Source organism: Syngnathus acus, chromosome 2, assembly GCF_901709675.1.
Source record: "Syngnathus acus chromosome 2, fSynAcu1.2, whole genome shotgun sequence".
NCBI lineage: Eukaryota > Metazoa > Chordata > Actinopteri > Syngnathiformes > Syngnathidae > Syngnathus > Syngnathus acus.
The window spans coordinates 2,103,939-2,128,247 of NC_051088.1; the positions used below are offsets into that span (position 1 = coordinate 2,103,939).

General features: G+C 48.4%; 2 protein-coding genes across 2 annotated transcripts in view; both read left to right on the plus strand.

The window, feature by feature from the left end:
• LOC119119492 (dynein regulatory complex subunit 7-like) overlaps nt 1-6,661 on the plus strand; it is a 78,410-nt gene extending 71,749 nt beyond the window's left edge. The window contains exon 12 of the mRNA XM_037245916.1: nt 6,545-6,661. The gene's annotated coding sequence lies outside the window, so the exon portion shown is untranslated. The remainder of the gene's footprint in view (nt 1-6,544) is intronic.
• On the plus strand, nt 6,633-11,452 carry LOC119119501 (dynein regulatory complex subunit 7-like). Its single transcript, XM_037245936.1, has 6 exons — nt 6,633-6,763; nt 6,836-6,946; nt 7,766-7,876; nt 10,432-10,626; nt 10,993-11,132; nt 11,220-11,452. Exons 1-6 carry the CDS (start codon nt 6,677-6,679, stop codon nt 11,326-11,328), a joined length of 753 nt encoding a protein of 250 aa, XP_037101831.1. The 5' UTR covers nt 6,633-6,676; the 3' UTR covers nt 11,329-11,452.
• Nucleotides 11,453-24,309: the final 12,857 nt, after the last annotated feature.

Sequence of the window (24,309 nt, forward strand, 5' to 3'; positions counted from 1 at the left end):
GTTCTCTAGGCCTGACATCACCTCTCAAATGTTTGTTAGCGCGGTGGGACGATACGACCGTGGGAATTTGATAGTAAATATTTGTTACACATGTAAAATGATCTGAAACAGGCACCGTTTCATCAGCAAAACCGGTCGGGGTGGAGTGATTGGATTTGTCTACTACCCCAGTAGAAAGTGTGTTTATGTGTACTGTAGCACTATTCAAACTGTCACGCTCTAGTCTACACGAGGAGCTATGTGCATGCTGGAAGTCTAGCCTAGCGCTAGTTAACTTTAGCTTAACAGACTCCAAACCCATCCTGACAGGTGGTCTAATCACCTGTGCCCCGGCCTGCTCTAAAGTGACCTGTCATGAGTGGCTCACAGTAATCTATATTCCTAGAAAGAGTGAAGGCGCCTTCACGGTTAGGGTGAAGGCCGTCCTTCCTCAGCAGGTCGGGGCGGCCCCAGAAGGAGGGACAGTGACGTATCTATAAAATACAGTCCCTGCTTTTTACAGAACCCAGCCATCCATAGATTAAGGGAGACTAATCTACTAAACCTCTCATCAGTGCCTCTCCCAGGCAGGGGGCCAGAGACAAATACTCGATGCCGACTCATCTTTCTGGCGAGATCACAAGTCCTCACTATGTTTTTCTTTGTGATCTCTGATTGTCTCATCCTAACATCATTGGAGCCGACGTGTATCACTATGTCCGAGTAGCTAGTGTTGTTGGAACTACGCTGTTGACTAGACCTATTGCGAGTCAGCTCCCTAAGATTAGCTTCTATGTCGGGTGCTCTGCCCCCAGGAATACACATTACCGTGGCTGGATTTTTAAGCGTAATATTTCGGGTAATGGAGTCACCTATGACCAAAGTGCGAGGGCCAGTAGACCGAGATGACTTTGGACGGCTATGCGTCTTACCTGGCTCATCGTGATTAGCAAGCCGCTTGGGGCTAATGCTAACTGGGCTAGCGGGCTGACTACAGTCCGCGTCTGTGTCCGCTACATCTACTGTTATCGCGCAATTCAAAGTCAAAGTCAAAGTCAGCTTTATTGTCAATCCCTTCATGTGTCAAGACACACAAAGAAACCGAAATTCCGTTTCCTCCATCCCACGGTGACGAGACATAGTACACGATAGACATACAAGTAGACGACACAAAAATAAATTCTGCTCTAACTGGCGGACACGTCCCTCTAGCAGGGACAACCTCTCTAAGAGAAGGGTGCAGTTGGTGCACGAAGCCGTACAAACCTCTTGATCCGCAGCCATACTTTGTGTCCGATGATCGACGGTAGACAAACGGCCACGAAGCCTCCGCTCTCTCAGGCACTCCGGCTGTGTAGTAAGAAGATTGAACAGTGTACTAAAAAGATTCAAACTTACTTTAGAATCAGGGAGATGAGTTCCACGCTGGAGAAAACAAAATCGTCCGAGCCTGAAAAGTGTTGGAAGTCTGGGCTGAGAAGGAAGATCGGCTCGTATCCTTGCCTCCGTGTGTTATTGTTAGAGCAATCAATAAGCAACCCACTATAAGTGACAACACGACAACAGTTTATCAGAGCATAAAGCCACAACATGGTGTCAGAAGACGGAGTTACGGAGTAAGTCAAGGACAGTATTCAACACGTGTTAACCGAAGATTAGCGGCAAGCTAACTGGAGCTAACACAGCCGACATGGAGCAGTTCAAGCCACCGTCTCCGCTGATACTCACGGGGAACCTCGCTGAAAACTGGCGCAGGTGGGAGCAGCGTTTTCAGCTCTATATGGTTGCGTCTGGTGCGGTGGATAAAAAAGAGGAGGTTAAAATAGCCATCCTGCTTCACACTGTCGGCAAGGAGGCGCTGGAAGTGTATAATACACTTACCATTACCCCAGAAGGGGAGGAAGCAACGATGGAGGAAGTTTTGGAAGCATTCAGAGGCTACTGCAGTCCACAAAAGAACGTTGTTTTTGAACGCCATCAGTTTTGGTCGCACACAATGCCATCAGGAATATCGGTGGACAGATATTCACTGTTACGTGATAATGCACTTACTTTACGCAGAGCAATGGAAACATGTAGATCAGCAGAACTCGCCAAGTCACAAATACAAGCGATGCAAGCGTCACCTGTTGTCAATGATGCCTCAGTGGATGCATTAAATAGAGCAAGAGTGCAAACACGCAGCTGGGACAAGAACAAACCAAGCTACGTACAAGAAGCAGGTAATAACTGTGTGCCGTAAATGCGGAAACAAGCATGAGCCTCGTCAATGCCCAGCTTACGGCGCTGTGCGTCATAAATGTGGAAAAAATAACCACTTCTCAAAGGTGTGTAGGGGAGGCTCTGAGAAAAATAGCCATTGTAAAACGAAGACTGTAAACAATATAGAAAAAGAAATGGACTGTTTATACATAGGCATGATTGGAAATGAAACCAAGAAATCAGCACACCAAACAAAAGACACTGTATGGCACGAAACAGCCACAATCAGAGGTGTTGCAATTGACTTCAAGCTGGACACTGGTGCTGATGCTAATGTGCTGCCCAGGCAGCTATACCAGCAGCTAACAGGTCCCATTCAGCTGCGTCCAACAGAGACTGTGTTAATAGCTTTTGGAGGGGCACGCCTTACAGCAGATGGTGTTGCATCTTTAGAATGCAGAACGTCTAAACGCAAGGCTGTGCTGGACTTCCACGTGAGTAGCCAAGCAGACAAGCCAATTCTAGGAGGGGAGGCTTGTGAGGAGCTGCAACTGGTGAAAAGAATGGAGTCACTCACAGCAAAGGCTACACAACAACGACAACCTCCAGCCACCAAAGAGGAGTTACTACAAAGATATGCTGATGTATTCACAGGATTGGGGGAATTTCCTGGAGTTCATCACATACACGTCGACCCCAGCGTCACTCCTGTGATTCACGCATGCAGAAATGTACCCCTCTCCATCATGGATGCGCTGAAGGTGACAATCAAAGACTTACAAAACAGAAAAGTGATAACACCGGTAAATGAACCAACAGAATGGGTGAACAGTCTTGTTGCCACAAAGAAAAAGAACGGGTCGCTAAGGGTGTGTGTGGATCCTTGCAACCTGAATGAGGCAGTCAAGCGCCAGCATTACTCCATTCCTACTCCTGAAGATGTGCGCAGCAGACTGGCTGGAAAATCCATCTTCTCCATCTTGGATGAGAAGGATGGGTACTGGCAGATCAAGCTAGATGAGCCATCATCTAAGCTATGCACCTTCAACACGCCGTGAGGACGCCTCCGCTTCCTCAGGCTACCATTTGGGATTAAGTCGGCCAGTGAAGTCTTTCAACAGAAGAACTGTGAGACCTTCGGCGACATTCCAGGTGTGTACGTCATAGCAGACGACATGATTATAGCAGCAGCATCAGAGCAGGAACATGATGAAATCCTGCAGAAAGTAATGGAGAGAGCAAAGTCTGCCAATGTGAAATTTAACAAAGACAAAATCCAGTTCAAAGTGAACACAGTAAAATATATGGGACACATCATCACGGCAGCAGGACAGAGAGCTGATGACGCCAAGATCAAAGCGATTGTCGACATGCCGACCCCGGACGACAAACAAAGTCTCCAACGCCTGCTGGGAATGACAAAATTCCTGGCGCAGTACATACCAAATGAAGCATCACTCACGGCACCCCTCAGACAGCTGCTAAAGAAGGACGTAGCATGGCAGTGGTGCCCACACCACAGCGCAGCACTACAGACGCTGAAGTCTACCCTCACACAAGCGCCTGTGCTGAGGTACTACGATCACAAGCAGCCGCTGACTCTGCAAGCAGATTCCTCAAAGGATGGACTGGGAGCCTGTCTGCTGCAGGATGGCCACCCGGTGTGCTATGCATCTCAAGAGCGCTCACGGACACTGAAAAAAGATATGCGCAAATCGAGAAAGAGTTACTTGCCATAGTGTTTGCTGCTAAAAGATTTCACCAGTATGTCTACGGCAGAACAGTAACAGTGCAGTCTGATCACAAACCTTTGGAGGTCATCATGCGCAAACCGCTGAGCAAACCGCTGAGCAAAGCGCCAGCACGGCTGCAAGGGACAACTACAGAGGTATGAATTAAATGTGACATATACACCAGGCAAACACATGTACATCGCGGACACGCTCTCACGCGCCACAGCGAGCAATGACAGTGACAATCTCAATGAGAACCCTTGTGACGAGAGAGTTGTGTATGCCTTGGAAGCCACAGATGCACTGAGTAAGGAAACACTTAGCCAGCTGAAAACAGCAACGGCAGCAGATGGTGTGTTACAAGCTGTATGTGAGAAACACTTCAAGGGCTGGCCCATGAAAAAGAAAAGTCTGGACAGTAAACTACACAGTTACTGGCCAATGAGGGACAATATCAGCATCGTGAATGACATTGTAATGGTCGGAGACAAAATCATAATACCCGAGAGCTTCAGGAGAGTAATTTTGGAGAAGCTGCACCTTGCACACCAAGGCGTGCAGCGTACTAAAGCTAAAGCAAGAAAAGTCCTTTACTGGCCTGGCATGGCACGAGACATAGAGACAATGGTGGAAAAATGTGTGCAGTGCCAGCAGCTACAGCCCAAACACCAGGCTGAGCCACTCATTCCACACCAGGTTCCTGAACTGCCATGGATGAAAGTTGGAGCTGACATCTTCGAGCTGCATGGTCAGTCGTACCTGTTGTTGGTGGATTACCTGACAAAATATCCAGAAGTGCTCAACCTGACTGATAAAACAGCTCGCACGGTGATTCAGAAGATGAAGTCTGTCTTTGCCAGACATGGGATTCCTAAGGAGGTAGTGAGTGATCATGTCCCATTCGCCAGCTATGAGATGCAGTCATTTGCAGCTTCATGGGAGTTCAAGCTCACACACTCCAGCCCAGGTTTTCCCTCTTCAAATGGAATGGCAGAGCGGGCCATAAAGACAGTAAAACACGCACTGAAGAAAGCAGTGCAGACCGTCACTGACCCACATCTAGTGTTGCTGTCGCTGAGAAACACACCGGTGACAGGACTACACCTGACACCTGCACAAATGTTAATGGGTAGAGTCCTGCGCAGCACACTTCCATGTTCCAGTGCTGTGCTGAAACAGTCAGCCCCACAGCATATTCTCAAAAGAATACAGGACTTGCAGTCCCGACAATAACAACACTACGACCAGCGTGCAAAGCTACTGCCAGTGTTGACCCCAGGAGACACGGTACACATGCAGACGCAACGCGGCTGGGAGCCAGCGGTTGTCATCAGACAGCGAGATGAACCACGCTCCTACACTGTACAGACACCGGCAGGGAGGACACACAGGAGGAACAGGCGACATCTGAGAAAGATACACCCAAGCCGGTTAAGAGACTCTCACCCTGATGGACATTTGGACTCTGAGTTTCAACATACTCAGACTACTGCAACAGTGGACTCACCACCACTGGAACCGGTACCACGCAACCCTTGTCCTGTGTCTGTGGACAGCACGGCCACATGCTATACCAGGAGTGGCAGAGCAGTTAGGCGCCCTGCCAGGTACACTGATTGACATAAAGTGATGTTGTTACTCAGTGTTAAAAAAAAAAAAAGGTGGAGAAAATAAAGGGTGGATGTTTTGTGTTTATCTTGAAATGTTATAAAATGTTATAGGTTCGAAGAGAAAGAAAAAAAAGAAAGGTCAACATGATTCACCAAACAATAAGCGTAACAGAAAAGATTGTTGAAAGCCATTTGGTTTATTGAAACATGATTTGTTTGTAATTGAAATATGCATGTCGAAATTTTGATCAATGTTGATACCAAAGAGTTAAGGTAACTGATAGATAAGCTACTTCTCAGTTGGAAAAGAGGGATGTGGTAGATTAGATCAAGCACTCAGTGCTCGACTGTGGTGGTCTGTCTGTATTGGAGGTTCAGTGATCGTGTGGTGAGGTCTGTAGTCGTGACGGGGCACCCAGTAAAGATCAGCGCGTACTGCATCCTTGCCTCCGTGTGTTATTGTTAGAGCAATCAATAAGCAACCCACTATAAGTGACAACACTACAACAGTTTATCAGAGCATAAAGCCACAACAATGAGTACCGATTTCAATAGACCAAGCTGACAGAAAAATTTAGTTTGGTATCAATTTTAGCATTTGACAGCAAAGGGAAACACTTTGTTTGGCTGCGCAGCAAGGAGGAGCGGTGTTACGTCACATTACCCATAATGTAAACTTACTTCACTGTAAAATCGGGAGATTAGCGCGAGAAAAGACAGATCGTGGGGCAGGTGGGAGACAGTGTTGAAAATTGGGAGTCTCTTGCCTAAATCGGGAAAGTTTGCATGTATGTAATTAATTGGTACAAAACAAGCTTTCTGTGTGTGACAGACGCAGTAATGCCATCAAGAATCAGAATTTATGATACGATTTCGTTACTGAATCTTGTTGGGTTGCGTTTGTGTGTGTGTGTGTGTGTGTGTGTGTGTGTGTGTGTGTGTGTGTGTGTGTGTGTGTGTGTGTGTGTGTGTGTGTGTGCGCGCGCGTGCGTGCATGCGTACGTGTGCGAGCGAGCGTAGAAAGTGTTGGAGTGCTTCCACAGAAATCCAAACAAGGATGCCAACGACGATGTGGCCGAGCGAGTGTTTGTGGCTTCGCAGAGGAGGATAGAGGTGAAATATCATCTGGAGGAGCACCGCTTCGTCCCGTGCATGAGGACCTTCACCAAGCCGCGAGACTCAAGTGACCATCAACACAAGGCTGAGGACTTCAGGGCTAACATGGTTTCTGGCTTTCATGTATGCATACCCTTTCTTGTGTGTTTGTCAGTGGACAAGTGCAGCACAGTGACATTGTTTTTGTTCATTTAGGTAGATCCTGCCAAGAAGCCGCTCCACACTCTGGCTCTGTATGACCTTCTCTCAGACCTTGTCAAAGCTGAGAAGGACGTAGCGCTCCAAATTATGAGTTCTAAGAAAGAGGTGAGAGCACTTAATTCTACTTCATGGTTTTCATTTGATGGTGGTATGTGTCCGTCCTTTATCTGCTGAAAATACGTTTGAGTGACATTGTGAGTGACGTTGCTTTATGTTTGATATTTTGTGATGTTACTTTGTGAAAGTTCGAACGGTTTCAGAATGCCTCCTACGGCATTAGAGATCTGGGCAATCAGCCAACCAGATTGTGTTGTTTTGGCCGTAATGGTGAACTTCAGACTTCTTGAAAACACCTTTTTTGCATTTTGACCATTTGCATACCCATTTTTTGTTCATATGGCATGATTGTTCTTCCTTGTTTTTATTTTTTTAATTAGTTTGTGTTTCTATTTGTTGTTGTTTTGAGGTGTTGAATTACCTTTTGTCTATTTATTTTAAATGCATGTTTATTGCTTCTTCCATGTTGGCTGACAGCGAAGTAAGAGATTTTTTGCACTTTATTGGAAAAAACTGCCTGAAGAAAGCAAACAGGGGGACGTTTTATATAGAAAACAAGATGATCTCTGTGGCACCATCAGACTGATCTAGAAAAAAAAGATACTAAAGTAATACAAACTAAACTAAAACAAATCATTTTTTGGGGAAAAAAAGATGATCTTCACAATGTTAGGGGTTTTTAAAGCTCCCATATGCCTCTGTTCCACCTCCAGAATAAACTTTTTGAGAATCATACAGTCTTATTTGATAGCATCCAGTCAGACTGTTCTGATATCATACAGGATGCTAACTGCCTCAGGGGGGGGTATTTTGCCTGGTATCTGGGCACTGTGATGATATGCAGTAATGTAGCTAATGTGTGCACAGGTTCAAGACATTGTGGTCTGCCGGGAGCAGGAGGAGACAGACATTCTTCTTCATTTCTCACCGTGGACCACGACTGGCGCTGCCAAGGCCCGCAATCTCAGAGAGGAAATGGTTTGTTTTAGTGTTGTGCATGGCATTCCACACATACAAATGGCATATTGGAGGCCCAATAATCGCTTATTTAATGACTGACTTGCTTTCATTTAGTTTATTTACCTCACGGGGTGAAGAAAATATTATTTTATAGCAATATCAATATAATTCAATATCAATCAAAGTGGTGAAATAGCTTGAGAACATTTATTGTGTCTCATGTCTGAGAAGTGTTGCAAAACACCTTCAATTTGCGGCAGCTGTATGGTGTAGTGGTGCCTGGTATATACAGTAAAGTCTGGTTGTGTTTTAGACAATAATGAGTGAAAATACTTGGTTTCGATCCATTGAAGTTGACTCGTTTTGTTGAAATTGACCACTGTAATGCTTCATTGCAGAAGCCTCTTGAGCCATCAAGGTAAGGCTGCATGCAGATAAAGATCTGCCTAATCAACGGTGTTAGTCAACTCAGCTTTTTCTTATATTCAATGCATCACTCCTGGTTAAAAAGGAGTTCAAGAAGATGACGCTTGCTCTCTTGACAAATTGAGTTTTTGAGCCTACATGACCATCATTACACCAACAAAACCTTGCACCAGATGACTGCTTCAGAAACTCCAAGAAAACATCCATTGGGCAAGAATGGAAATCAAACCAAGCAAATCACGCAGCATCTCCATCATTGAAGGCCACTTAAAAGGTGAACCAATTCCAACAGTCCTTGAGAAGCCCATCAAAAGCCTTGGTCGGTGTTATAATGCAGTTCTCAAAGACACGCAGCAGCTTCAGCTACTCGAGCAGGATTTGACTAACGGCCTTAAGCAAATTAACAACACTGCACTGCCAGGGAAGCTGAAGTTGTTGTTACCAGTATGGGCTGCGGTTAGGCTGGACATGTCCCTAGCTGAATCCCGGGACCCACGGTTAAGAGGTGCCGCTCCTGCCCTAGCAACTGGGAGGAAGTGGACACCTGCCACAGCAGTGACATGGGCCAGATTCACCATTCTGCACCCAAGGAAGAGAAGGATTTGGGCTCGGAGCCATGACACCTCTCTGGCAGAAGGCTTCTACAACTGAGCGTCGCACCTTGGTGGTGGAGGAGGTGCGGCGACACGAAGAAGTAGCTAGAAACGCCAAAGTTGTGTCACAACCCAAACAGGGCCGCTGGATGAGGTGGGAGGGGATCGAAATAAAAATGTTGTAGAACTTAATTTACGTTATATATATACGTGTATATATATATATATATATATATATATATATATATAGCGTAAATCTAACGTATAGTTAGTTATTTACCCTGAGTGTGCTGTTACGAACAAAACACTACCTTATGCTAACAACATGACGAAACAGTGTTAAAAGTGAAGTGAATTGCTGCTAAATTGTCTGTTGATACTATAAACAGACTGATCAGAACTTATTTTGTGGTAACTCTACTCTGTATCTGTGTGGTAAAGCTGGTGCTTTAAACAAGGTTTTTCACGACTGCTGCACTTGTCAGCGTCTCCATGGACAGCAGTCAAGTCAGCGGAACGATAAACAGATACTAAACAGTCCAGCGCCTTTTTTGCTTGCATGTTATATTGCCTCAGTTAATTGAAATCTACCAATTTATAACGTATATGCACGTACATCAAAAGGCTCCACTTTCTATGACAGTTAAGGACTTTAACAATGTGGGAATGCCAAGTGTGGCCGCTTTTAAGAGAAAATATTTCACTTTGCTTCCTGTTAATCTAGTGGAGTCGGAGGACAACAAAAGTGGCCGGCGACAAGTTATAGTATCAATACCTACACACAAATAAGGTTTGTCGCATTTTGGTAAAAGAGGGTGGACACACTCTTGTTTATGTGGCTTCAAACAGACGTTTTGTTCTGTTTACAGCCACTTCCCAATGCATGGTAACCGTATGACTAGGATGCTTCTGAAATTGCAATCATTCTTCAAAGTTCTTGTGAACATCTCTACTTATGTCAGCTTCAAACACCTGCTGCAAATATGAATTCTATCAGCTTCAATATTTTGAAATTTGAGCAAAACGTCTTCCTCTCCACACTACAGTTTACTGAAAAGCACATTAGCACACACATTCAAAAAAAAGTCCGCAGTACAAGGACGATGTTTTTTTACTTTCCCTTGAATTTGATCTTAACCATAATTCCACATCTTTAGCCAAAGGTACAATCCTAGTGAATTAATGCACATTTTAAGTCCTTGTTGATGCTATTGTTGAAACCAAACGTAAGCTGCCATGGCTACTTCGGGCGTCAGTGATTCTTCGTCTTTTAAAAGAAGAGAGAAGAAGAAGATGACAAACAAGATGAAAAAGAAGCAGCAGCGAGGAGCATGATTCACAGACACTAATGTTTGTAATGCACAATAACAAGGGTTTAAAAGGTTTAATCCACCAGGATTGTACGCTTGTCTGAAATTTAGTTATGGTAAGCCATTTTACTTATTACTTATTAGCCAATGTTCCATTGTACTCGTTCGTTGAACGCTCCTCTCACAGCCTACAGCTCCCCATTCTTCATTTTACATTTTGTGTGTGCATGTCTGTGTCGCTTAGGAACGTGTGGCAACAGAGGAACAGCGGTGGTTACAGGAGAAGGAAAATGACTTCCTGGCTCCCTTTCTCAGCCGACTATGTGACATCGAAATTGTGCGGGCTGATGACGCAGAGCGTTTATACAATGATAGTTTGACAGAATTTAAGGAGCGTATGGTCGCACAGGCACGACTTATCCTGGAACGTCACGACCAGGTAACTGACATTAGAAAGAATACCAAAAATGTCTTTTCTTTTCAGCTTTAGCATTTTTAGTCAATATTTCAATCGTTCGTGTGTCTGTCTGTTCATGTTATTTTAAAAAGGGCTTCGGTCAGCCTCTTCCAAAAGGACATTGAACACTTGCATGTTTTGCGTCAATAACAAAAAAGGGCCCGAAATAAGTAAACAATCTTAACCTATGACACATCAAAATAATAGCTGTTTCTTATTTTCGTTACCTTATAGTTTGGTGACATGAGGGGGTCACATTATTAGGAAGTCTGTGACATTCATGATAATTTCTCTGGCAGTCAGTCAAATGTCAACCTGTGTGCTATATGTGTGTGTGCATGCGTGCAGGCGACACAGGCGCTACAGAAAATACAAGAACATTATCAGGAGGACCAACAGAACATGAGCCACCAGGAGGAGAAGGAGTATCAAGCCTGCTGCGCCCAGCACACCTCTCAGATACACATTGCCCAGAAACGACTCAGCATGTATGTCACGCACACACGCACACACGCACGCACGCACGCAAGCACACGCACACCCAGCTATATGAATGACACAATGGGTGTTTGCAGGCACAAGAGATCAGCAGCTCAGAGGTATCGTGCACTGGACCAGAGGCTCAAACAAGACCCCAGGCTGGCCCCTTACCTACTCAGCAGAACACACACACATAATATATAAATTAATGCTGTGATTGATTAATAGACTCAAGAAAAATGATGGATGTTTTTGTGTTTGTTTTTAATTCACAAGTCTAAAAATTGTCTCCTGAGTGCCCCCTGGAAAATATATCTCCTTACGATAAGCTTGCTAACCTGCAACTTGAAATTTGTTGTCAGTATGTATCATGTTTTTAAGTGGCCATTTTAGAGTCATAAATTTGTAAATTCAATATCTCCACAGCTCACCTGCTAATTTCCTTGTTGTATAAAACCCTACGACCCAATGATCACTGCATACAGCTTTAATCTTGTTATTGCTACTTGTTTAGGATTGAAAGGTGTCAAAATAAATCTAGGTCAAAAACAAAAATGATGTGTGACGTTGTTTGTATCTTGGCCAAGTGCCGGGTTAGCACTGGCATTCAATATATACACATGCACACAAAGAAAGAACAATTGAGACCAGTTTTCAGGCTCCAAAATGATGGTAAACCATGGTAACAAACCAAACCAGCTGCATTTGTCTGTTTTCAGTTAAACACCAAGTCGGAATTTTGGGAGAACTTTATTTGACAAAATCCACCACCAAGAACAGACATGAACAGGCAACAGGCTAAACCAGAAATGGGCAAGATACGGCCCGCGGGCCACATCCGGCCCACGGGGCCGTTTAATCCGGCCCGCCAAACCTGAATAAATTGTATTATTAAACGTTTTTTGGTCATTTTCCCTGCAATGACGATGTTTCCCCGGTAGATGGGGAAGCGCCCGCCCGCGCATTTACTCCCGGAAGTCGTGTCAGAAAGCTCAGTGCACACTCACAAGTGCGTGTACTAGTGATGGGTCCGGCAACACCGATGCGTCGCGCATGCGTCGAGCTCACAGAGCGAAGCCCCGTGTTGGTGCGCGTATCGCTTTAAGAAAGTCACGTGACCGAAACAGCAGCAGTATCGCCTGTCAAGTAAGCGCGTCAAACCTCTGTTAAAAGAAGCGCATTGTCAACGGGATGGATCTGCCAAAACAATATCTGCTCTTTTGCGGTTCATCCTCGAAGTTATCAAGAATTATGGAGCAGTCCCGAGTCCCCCAAGTCAGATACTGGGACAATCAAAAGACCTATTACTCAAACCTCTTCCGGCTTGCGTTGCAATTTCTCTGCACTCCAGCTTCATCTGTGCCGCGTGAGCGGGTGTTTTCAACGGCTGGAGAAATTGTCCAAAAAGCGCAACAGGCTAAATTTCAAAACATTGGAAAACTTATTGTTTTAAATAAAAATTTGTAAATAAATAAATAAATAAAATCCCAGTGCACAAGCATCCTCTTTCCCAACACGTTCACTTAGATTTTCATGTGTTCACATTATTGATTGAATGTAACTAAAAAATAAGATATTTTAAATTTAAATGAATATGTGAATTTATACAATATCTAACAATAACAATATCTCAAGCAGCATCACGCTGAACACGGGGGGCCCCCCCAAGGCTGCGTGCTCAGTCCGCTCCTCTTCACCCTGCTGACGCATGACTGCACTGCAACCTACAGCAACAACCGCATAGTGAAATTTGCTGACGACACGACTCTGGTGGGTCTCATCACCAAGGGCGACGAGACTCAATACAGGTTGGAGGTCGACCTTCTGACCACGTGGTGCAGGGACAACAACCTCCTGCTGAACGTCAACAAGACCAAGGAGATTGTTGTTGACTTCCGGAAGGGTCACACCCAACACCTGCCACTGACCATCGACAGTGCTGTGGTGGAGAGAGTGAGCAGCACCGGATTCCTGGGGGTGCACATCAGTGAAGACCTCTCCTGGACCACCAACACTGCATCACTGGGGAAGAAAGCTCAGCGCCACCTGTACTTCCTGCGGAAACTCAGGCGAGCAAGTGCTCCACCAGCCATCATGACCACATTCTACCGAGGCACCATTGAGAGCATCCTCTCCAGCTGTATCGCTGTGTGGGGTGGAAGCTGCACTGAATACAACAGGAAAGCCCTACAACGCATAGTGAACACAGCTGGAAGGATTATTGGTGCTGTACTCCCCTCCCTGAAGGACGTTTACACCTCCCACCTCACCCGCAAGGCGACCACAATTGTGAGTGATGTGAGTCACCCCGCTCACAATTTGTTTGATCAACTGCGCTCTGGGAAGAGGTACAGAAGCCTGCGCTCCCGCACCACCAGACTCACCAACAGCTTCATGCACCAGGCTGTTACGATTCTGAACTCTCTCCCCCCTCCACCCTCGGCTGCATAACATCCTGGCCTTTTGGGCCACGATGGCTGCCTTGCACTACTCCACTTGCACTACTCCACTTGTACTTTTGCGCTATTATACTGACTGTCTGCTGTATGCACAATTGCATCATTTCAACCAAGTTGCTCTTATTTATTCATTTTATGTGCCTTCGTATCTTTACTTTTTGTATTGTTTACTTGAATGTTTTGTTTGTCCGTGGACCAATTGGGTGTAATATGTCTTGTCTCCACCGTGGGATAGTAGGAAACGCAATTTCAATCTCTTTGTATGTCTTGACATGTGAAGAAATTGACAATAAAGCAGACTTTAACTTTGAAAGAATACAATATAAAATATAATTACTTAAATTAATTACTATATATACTAGGTCATCAAATCAGTGTCAGTTGAGTCTGTAAACGAGGTTGCCTGTAGTATTAATACAAGATGGCGGCGCGTGCATACGCAGTGACCTCTCTCTGTCCCGCCCGAACGGTGTTTTGTTCGTCTAATGAGTGTTTGTCCGGCAGTTTTGTGTCTCGTCGTACTGAGTCGTGCTACAAGTATGGCAGGCAGGTTCTGCTCGACATCGGTGAAAGCGAGTTTTGTCGAGTTCTGGACTTTGATGCGGGGACATTAAAGGAGCTCGGACTGCTACGTCCTGAGGCGTCGCCGGACTCGTCTGCTATTCCTCCCCCGGTTGGGAAGCGTCGAAAGCGGTGTGCGAGGAGGCTGAAGAGGGGCAAGCGTGGGGGCGTCCGGGCCAGGCTGGCGGCCAACCCAGCTCGCCCGGCCGTGCCTTCCGTTCTTCTGGCGAATGTTCGATCGCTGGACAACAAAATGGATTACATTCGCTTGCTGAGATCTACAAACCGGACGGTGCGTGACTGCTGTGTGCTCGTGTTCACTGAGACTTGGTTGACCGTCAACATTCCGGACTCAGCTGTACGTCTGGAGCGGCTAGCGTGCTATCGGGCGGACCGGGCCATTGTACGAGGGGGAAAATCTCGTGGAGGTGGGATATGCGTCTACATCCGTGACGAGTGGTGCCGGGACTCTGTGGTGGTATGCAAGCACTGCTCGCCACTGGCGGAGTTTGTGATCATTAAGTGCCGTCCTTTTTACCTGCCAAGGGAATTTACCGCGATTCTGCTGGTCGCGGTTTACATCCCGCCTTCCAACATCGAAGGCGACAGGGTCGCGGCTCTTAGTGAACTGTACCAGGCTGTCAGTGAACAACAGACAGCGCACCCTGACGGTTTCACCATCTTCGCTGGGGATTTTAATCATGCTAACCTGAAGTCTGTTTTTCCGAGGCTTCACCAGCATGTTGATTTTCCTACGCGTGGCGACAGCTTCCTGGACCTGGTCTACTCTTCGCATAAAGGAGCTTTCAAAGCCGCCCCCCTCCCCCATCTTGGACTTTCTGACCATATCACTGTTATGCTTTTGCCCGCATACAGACAAAAGGTGAGGACATCCAGACCAGTTCGCAAGCGGGTACGGGTGTGGCCTGAGGGTGCCTCTGATGCGCTTCGTGACTGCTTTGGCTCTACTGACTGGGACGTGTTTAGGAGGGCTGCCACTTGCGACGGTCGGGCGGACATTGAGGAGTATACTGACTCTGTTTCCTCCTACATCAGGAAGTGCATTGATGATGTGACACACTCAATATCCGTCGTCACTCGGGCTAACCGGAAGCCTTGGCTGACAGGGGCTGTCTTCAGGCTGCTGAGGGCCAGGGACAAAGCCTTTAGAGCGGGGGATGAGGCTGGCTTGAGGACTGCGAGGGCCGACCTGTCCCGGGGCATCAAAGAAGCGAAGAGGGCGTTCTCGTGCAAAATTACCGCCCGCTTCAAGGACAGCAGGGACGCACGGAGCCTTTGGCAGGACTACAAGCCCGCGCCGCAGAGCTGTGAAGGCGACGTCCGTCTGCTCAATGACCTCAACCGCTTCTTTGCTCGCTTCGACGCTCAGAACAGCACTTGCCCGCTGAAGGCCACTCCCCCTTCCCACGAGCTGCCCCTGTGCCTCTCCGCCGACAGCGTGAGGAGGGCGCTTGCCGCTATCAACATCCGTAAGGCGGCGGGCCCGGACAACATCCCGGGTCGAGCGCTGAAGGACTGCGCTGGTGAGCTGACGGGTGTCTTCACGGACATCTTTAACACTTCCCTGCAGCAGGCCATCGTCCCGTCGTGTTTCAAGGCTGCCACCATCGTGCCTGTGCCGAAGAAACCTGCTCCGTCCTGCTTCAATGACTACCGCCCCGTGGCACTTACGCCCATCATCATGAAGTGCTTTGAGCGGCTTGTCATGGAGCACATCCGATCCGTCCTCCCCCCCACCATTGACCCCTTCCAGTTTGCGTACCGAGCCAAACGGTCCTCTGAGGATGCCATCTGCTCTGCCCTCCACTCGGCCCTCACCCACCTGGAGGGGAGGGACTCGTATGTGAGGTTGCTGTTTGTGGACTTTAGTTCTGCCTTCAACACCATTGTGCCACAACGTCTCATCAGCAAGCTTGACAAGCTGGGCCTCAGTACCTGCCTCTGCAACTGGCTACTGGACTTCCTCTGTCAGAGGCCACAGGTGGTACGTGTTGGCGACAAAATCTCCGCCAGCATCACGCTGAGCACAGGGGCCCCCCAGGGCTGCGTGCTCAGTCCGCTGCTCTTCACCCTCCTGACGCATGACTGCACTGCCACCTACAGCGACAACCGCATAGTGAAGTTTGCTGACGACACGACTCTGGTGGGTCTCATCACCAAGGGAGACGAGACTCAATACAGGCTGGAGGTTGACCTTCTGACCACGTGGTGCAGGGACAACAACCTCCTGCTGAACGTCGACAAGACCAAGGAGATTGTTGTTGACTTCCGGAAGGGTCACGCCCAACACCTGCCGCTGACCATCGACGGTGCTGTGGTGGAGAGAGTGAGCAGCACCAGGTTCCTGGGGGTGCACATCAATGAGGATCTCTCCTGGTCCACCAACACCGCATCACTGGCGAAGAAGACCCAGCGCCGCCTGTACTTCCTTCGGAAACTCAGGCGAGCGGGCGCTCCTCCGGCCGTCATGACTACATTTTACCGCGGCACCATTGAGAGCGTCCTCTCCAGCTGTATTGCTGTTTGGGGTGGCAGCTGCACTGACTACGACTTGAAGGCCCTGCAGCGCATAGTGAAAACGGCTGGTAAGACTATTGGTGCTTCTCTCCCCTCCTTGAAGGACATTTACACCTCCCATCTCACCCGCAAGGCGACCAAGATTGTGAGTGATGTGAGTCACCCCGCTCACTCTTTGTTTGATCTTCTGCCCTCTGGGAGGCGGTACAGGAGCCTGCGCTCCCGCACCACCAGACTCTCTAACAGCTTCGTACTCCAGGCCGTTAGGATCCTGAACTCGCTCCCCCTTCCTGCGTAGCGTCCTGTTGTTTGCGCTATGCTTACTGTCTGCTGTATGCGCACTGGCTCAGTTTTGCTCCTCTTATTTATTGGGTTTATTGGGTTGTTGGTTTATTATTTATTCATCTTTTTATTTTGTGTCGTCTACTTGTATGTCTCGTCACCGTGGGATAGAGGAAACGGAATTTCGGTTTCTTTGTGTGTCTTGACATATGAAGGATTGACAATAGCGCTGACTTTGACTTTGACTTTTATGTTTAAGGTCCAGCAGATGTCAGCACTCAGTGACACAGTATCGACACGGTATCAATACAGTTTGGCAATGTGTCGAACCGCTTCACGACGCCTCATCGACCCATCACTAGCGTGTACGTACTCAGTACTACGGACCCGGCGCACTCCGCGCTCCATTTCTATCAGTGCCGAATTTCGAGTGTGGGCTGCGACGTCAGCATTCTCGTAATTCACGCGCTGAGCTTTCAGATACAGTTTTACGTTAAAGCCACCCACAAACCTTCCCCTGGAATCCTTCCATTAAAATGAGTGGCCCAAGGAAAAGAAAGTTGGACACTGTCAGGAAAGGAGGGAAGACTCTTTGTGTTTAACACGGGGTACTTTATTCCAGCCTCAAGCTCTCTCTATGAACGTGTGTCTCTCTCAGCTCGTCTCTTGCCTTCCGGTTCCCGTGACCCTCCCGCTACGTCACATTCAATAACAGTGCAACTCCAACCGTACAACACTACTAAACAAATATACATCCATAACACCTCCCCCTATTTAAAGTAGTGCCTACTCAAAAGAGTGTTTACAACAATAACTCAAATTAATGATCTTCCTTTACTTAACAAATGGTTTAATATCTCCAAAATATTCTCTTTTTAACTAACACGCAGCTCAAATTCTATCTATAGATTTAGCCGTTCCGCTGGCCTACTGACTCTACCCGATCTAGTTACGGTCAGTCCATCTAAAGCCGGTGAGCTCGACTGTCTCGATTCCGACTCTCCGTTGACCATTGCTGCATCCGGGGTAGGCTCCTGTCTCGCCGCCGCGGGAGCCCCACTCTCTGGAGAAAGGGCCTGCAGATGTCTTCGGTTCCGTCTTTTCACCCCTCCCGATGGTGTTTGGACCTCATATGAACGTGGCATGGAGCTCTCCTTCTGCACCACAGCTTGACCAGTCCACTGTTTTTCAGAATCCAATCTCATGAGCAACCTGCTGCCAGGCTGCAGGATGGGTAGCGCCCGCGCACCGTGTCTGCGGTTGAAATAATATCCCTGACGCTCCTTCTCCACCGCATCCTTCCGTCGGACGATGGATAAGTTGGGCCATCTGGGCTTCAGGTTGCCTTCCAGAGTTGGGAGCCTAGTGCGGCTCTTTCTGCCCATCAGGAGCTCTGCCGGACTCACACCTGTGGTTGACGTGGGTGTAGCTCTGAAGTTGAGAAGCGCTAGTACTGGGTCCTCCTGCTTTAGGATTCTCTTCGCCGTCTGAACCGCTCTCTTAGCTTGTCCGTTGCCTGATGGGTGGTTTGTATAGAACAGATGCTCGTAGATGAATTGAAAATGGACCTGGAACCATCCGTGTTTTGGACATAAAGAATGACAATAGCCGATTTCACACATTCGTTGCGAATCGTGTAAATGCAATCAGAAGCATGTCTGATGTATCACAGTGGAAACACATTCCATCCATCCATCCATCCATCCATCCATCCATCCATCCATCCATCCATCCTCTTCCGCTTATCCGGGGTCGGGTTGTGGGGGCAGCAGCTTTAGGAGGGACTCCCAGACTTCCCTCTCCCCAGCCACTTCATCCAGCTCATCCCAGGGGATCCCAAGACGTTCCTAGGCCAGCTGAGAGACATAGTCTCTCCAGCGCATCCTGGGTCGTCCACGGGGTCTCCTACCGGTAGGACATGCCCGGAACACCTCCCCAGGGAGGCGTCCAGGAGGCATCCTGATGAGATGTCCGAGCCACCTCATCTGGCTCCTCTCAACGTGGAGGAGCAGCGACTCTACTCCGAATCTCTCCCGGATGACAGAGCTTCTCACCCTATCTCTAAGGGAGAGCCCGGACATCCTGCGGAGGAAACTCATTTCTTGTATCCGGGATCTCATTCTTTCGGTCACGACCCATAGCTCGTGACCATCGGTGAGGGTAGGAGCGTAAATCGACCGGTAAATTGAGGGCTTTGCCTTTTGGCTCAGCTCTCTCTTTACCACGACGGACCGGTACAGAGTCCACATTACTGCCAACGCTGCACTGATCCGCCTGTCGATCTCGCGTCCATCCTCCCCTCACTCGTGAACAAGACCCCAAGATACTTGTACTCCTCCACTTGGGGCAGGATCTCATCCCCGATCCGGAGAGGGCATTCCACCCTTTTCCGACTGAGGACCATGGACTCGGATTTGGAGGTGCTGACCCTCATCCCGACCGCTTCACACTCGGCTGCAAACCGCTCCAGTGAGAGCTGGAGATCACAGCTTGAAGAAGCCAACAGCGCCACGTCGTCTGCAAAAAGCAGAGACGCGATGCTGAGGTCTCCAAACCGGACACCCTCAACGCCTCGGCTGCGCCTAGAAATTATGAACAGAATCGGTGACAAAGAGCAGCCTTGCCGGAGTCCAACCCTCACTGGGAACGAATCCGATTTACTGCCGGAAATGCGGACCAAACTCTGGCATCGGTGATACAGGGACCGAACCGCCCTGATCAGTTGGCTCGGCACCCCTTACCCCCGAAGCACCCTCCACAGAACCTCCCGAGGGACACAGTCGAACGCCTTCTCCAAGTCCACAAAAACTGGTTGGGCGAACTCCCATGCCCCCTCGAGGATCCTGCCGAGGGTGTAGAGCTGGTCCACTGTTCCACGGCCAGGACGAAAGCCACACTGCTCCTCCTGAATCCGAGGTTCGACCTCCCGACGGACCCTCCTCTCCAGCAACCCTGAATAGACCTTACCAGGGAGGCTGAGGAGTGTGATTCCCCTGCAATTGGAACACACCCTCCGGTCCCCCTTCTTAAAGAGGGAAACCACCACCCCAGTCTGCCAATCCAGAGGCACCGTCCCCGATGTCCACGCAATGCTGTAGAGGCGTGTCAGCCATGACATCCAGAGCCTTTAAGAACTCCGGGTGGATCTCATCCACCCCCGGGGCCTTGCCACCGAGGAGTTTCTTAACTACCTCAGTGACTTCGACCCCAGAGATTGGAGAGTCCGCCTCAGAGTCTCCAGGCCCTGCTTCCACAATGGAAGGCGTGTCGGTGGAATTGAGGAGGTCTTCGAAGTATTCTCCCCACCGACTCACGATGTCCCAAGTCGAGGTCAACAGCACGCCATTTCCACTGTAAACAGTGTTGACGGTGCATTGCTTCCCCCTCCTGAGACGCCGGATGGTGGACCAGAATTTCTTCGAAGCCGTCCGGAAGTCATTCTCCATGGCCTCGCCAAATTCCTCCCACGCCCGGGTTTTTGCCTCAGCAACCACCGAAGCCGCGTTCCGCTTGGCCATCCGGTACCTGTCAGCTGCCTCCGGAGTCCCGCAGGCCAAAACGGCCCGATAGGACTCCTTCTTCAGCTTGACGGAATCCCTTACCGCCGGTGTCCACCAGCGGGTTCGGGGATTGCCACCACAACAGGCACCAACGACCTTACGGCCACAGCTCTGGTCGGCTGCCTCAACAATGGAGGCGCGGAACATGGTCCACTCGGACTCAATGTCCCCCGCCTCCCCCGGGACGTGGGAAAAGCTCTGCCGGAGGTGGGAGTTGAAGTGCTTCCTGACAGGGGATTCTGCCAGACATTCCCAGCAGACCCTCACAGAGCGTTTGGGTCTGCCAGGTTGGACGGGCATCTTCCCCCACCATCGGAGCCAACCCACCACCAGGTGGTGATCAGTTGACAGCTCCGCCCCTCTCTTCGCCCGAGTGTCCAAAACATGCGGCAGCAAATCCGATGACACGACTACAAAGTCGATCATCGAACTGCGGCCTCGGGTGTCCTGGTGCCAAGTGGACACATGGACACCCTTATGGTTGAACATGGTGTTCATTATAGAAAATCCGTGTCGAGCACAGAAGTCCAATAATAGAACACCGCTCGGGTTCAGATCGGGGGGGCCGTTCCTCCCAATCACGCCCTTCCAGGTCTCACTGTCATTGCCCACGTGAGCATTGAAGTCACCCAGTAGAACGATGGAGTCCCCAGAAGGAGCGCTCTCCAGCACTTCCTCCAGGGACTCCAAGAAGGGTTGGTACTCTGAGCTGCCGTTTGGTGCATAGACACAAACAACAGTCAGGACCCGTCCCCCCACCCGAAGGCGGAGGGAGGCTACCCTCTCAAGATTCAAGAGTTTTTTATTCGCCATGTTTGAGCGTGCCAAACAAGGAATTTGACTTCGGTAAATCACAGCCTCTGTTCAACATTTAGGTGACTAACAACACTCAGGACATGTGAAAAATGGCAAATATTCTCAAACATCCCTCTCTCTCGTTCACCGGGGTGAACCCCAATGTGCAGGCGCCCAGCCGGGGGGCAATAAGTATACCCACACCTGCTCGACGCCTCTCACCATGGGCAACTCCAGAGTGGAAGAGAGTCCAGCCCAGGGGTCACCAACTCCGGTCCTCAAGGGCGCCAATCCAGCCTGTTTTCGATGTATACCCCCCTGCAACACACCTGATTCAAATAATCAGGATCGCTATCAGCCTTAATAGAGCTTGCTGATGAGCTGATCATTTGAATCAGGTGTGTTGTTGCAGGGCTGCACCTAAAACAGGCTGGATTGGCGCCCTTGAGGACCGGAGTTGGTGACCCCTAGTCCAGCCCCTCTCGAGAGGGCTTGTACCGGAACCCAAACTGTGCGTGGAGGCAAGTCCGACTATGTCTAGTATAATATGAATGTTATATTAACTATTATTTGAGTTGTCGTTAATCATTAGTTATATCACGGGTCAGTACGACGAGTTTGGTGGAGTTTTTACTGCTTCTTCCAACTCCTACCGCGCTGACTGTAACTTGACACTCTCTGGCAGCGTCTTGCCTCATTTGCATACTCACAGTGATTGGATGTTTACGGAGGGGCGCGGAGTCCTGACAGCAGGCTGTGTGAGGGAGGACACACACTGCACCGACATGAGAGAAGAGAGGGGGCGGATTAACGTGTGTTTCTATCAGCGGATTTTTCACTTCTAAAAGTTTGATTCGAGGGGGCAGGACATCTGTTTGAGGGGGCGTTGCCCCCTCTTGCCCCTTCGTAGAGCCGGCACTGCTTACTGTGCTTGCTGATTGACTGAAGTAGCATAGTGGGATGAATGTTGGCAATATTCAGCCCGTTTTCGCTGAAAAACCTAAAGCATCTTATCAGCGTGATTGGAGTGCAATGACTTCATAAGTGCCGCCTTAATTTATTTGGCTTCATACAGTCCGCTGCCAACATTGTAAGGCACAGTAAATACACCGGTCTTTCCTCGTCTCCCATCGTAGTCACACTGAAGTGGAGCGCTACGTACGCTTTGTCATATTTCCTTGTCTTTGCTTTCGTGTGACTCTCAATTCTCTTATCTCCGTCTCTCTCCGCCGTTCTTTTCAACTCTGTTAAATATTTTTCCATGGTGTTCCACTGCGCTTTTTATCGCCTGCTCTGTGCTGTGTGTGCATATGTTCCGTGCGCTCTACACTGTAGAGCGAATACTCCTTGCGCACACTCTTCCAGTGATACCGCCACCTACTGCAGTGGATGTCTAATTACCCTTTAATCTAGTACAGCCAAAAGAAAAGCATGTTCCCTGGTGTCACACGCGCCCCCCTTGGTATCGTGTCGCACCCCCCCAGGGGCTGATATTTTCATTCTTGTTTCCTCCGAATTCACAGGTCTCTGCGAGTTCGTATAAGGCTCTAATATATATCTCTGCCTTCTCATCGGGTTTCTGTATGCGTTGTTGAAATTGCGCCCTCTCATGGATGACGTTCTTTTGCGGTACAAAATAGCCGTCAAACATTTTCAGCACGGCACCAAAGTCACTTTCACTTACTCGTGTTGGGAACGCGAACGATTTCATAACGTTCTCCGCCTCATACCCCATGGAATATATCAGAGTGGACACTTGGACATCGCCGGCTTCCTCACCTAGCTTGGTCGCCGTACGATAACGCAGGAACCCTTGTCTCCAGCATGGCCACTCTCCGGGTGTATCGAAGCAGAAACTCTCCGGCGGTTTGAAGTTCGGCATGTTCACTGTGCGGGTCTCTTCTCTATCCGGACCACTTCTGACACCATGTCAGGAAAGGAGGGAAGACTCTTTGTGTTTAAAGGGCATGTAAAGACACTATGGGGTCCCAAAATGTATTTGATAAAGATGGACTTGTATTTTAGGAAACTGTTGTTGATTTTTGAATAAAATTGAGTACCGTGATTAACATGCATAATGCGCAAAATTTAACTAATTTATTGTCCTAAAATCTGGGGTGCGCATTATGCATGGGTACAACAATTTTTGAAGAAAATCTCCCTCGAAATGAAACTTGAACTCACCTTTCTTCTTGTTTGTTGTCAATCGCGCATCGCATTCAGTCATCCTGCCCAACACAGTCAGTAAAATTCATAATTGACGACACATCGTTTGATGCGATGGTGCAATCCTTGATGGTGTGTTATTGTCAAATATTGTTTGTTTTTTAATCTCCATCGCAGACCGGATATCATACGGAGGCCGCCATGACAGTATGCGCAGAACGGATGCGCAAGACACGTCAATCGCGCATCGCATTCAGCCATCCTGCCCAACACACTTAGTCAGTAAAATTCATAATTGACGACACATCGTTTGATGCGATGGTGCAATCCTTGATGGTGTGTTATTGTCAAATATTGTTTGTTTTTTAATCTCCATCGCAGACCGGATATCATACGGAGGCAGTATCACTGCGCATGCGCACTATGGATCTGATGCGCAGAACGGATGCGCAAGACACGTCAGCTATTTAAAGAGCGAGAGTTATAGTATAGCATTTCAAAAGAAAGTCATTGAAGTGGCAGAAGAATTAGGCAATAGGGCAGCTGCGCGCCAATTTGATGTCAATGAATCAAACATAACACTCTGGAGGAAGAAAGAAAATCTATTTGATACAGCGAAGGCTTCAGCAAGAGCACCTGGAAGAGGAAAGAAAGCACAGTATCCAGATGTTGAGGAACAATTAGTGGAGTTCATTAGGGAGAGAAGAGCTGGTGGAATAGCCATCAGCACTATTGAGATTAGAACTTTGGCTATGAAATGGATAAAGCCGGATTCAAACTTCAGAGCCTCTCCAAAGTGGTGCTACTTATTCATGAGGCGCAAT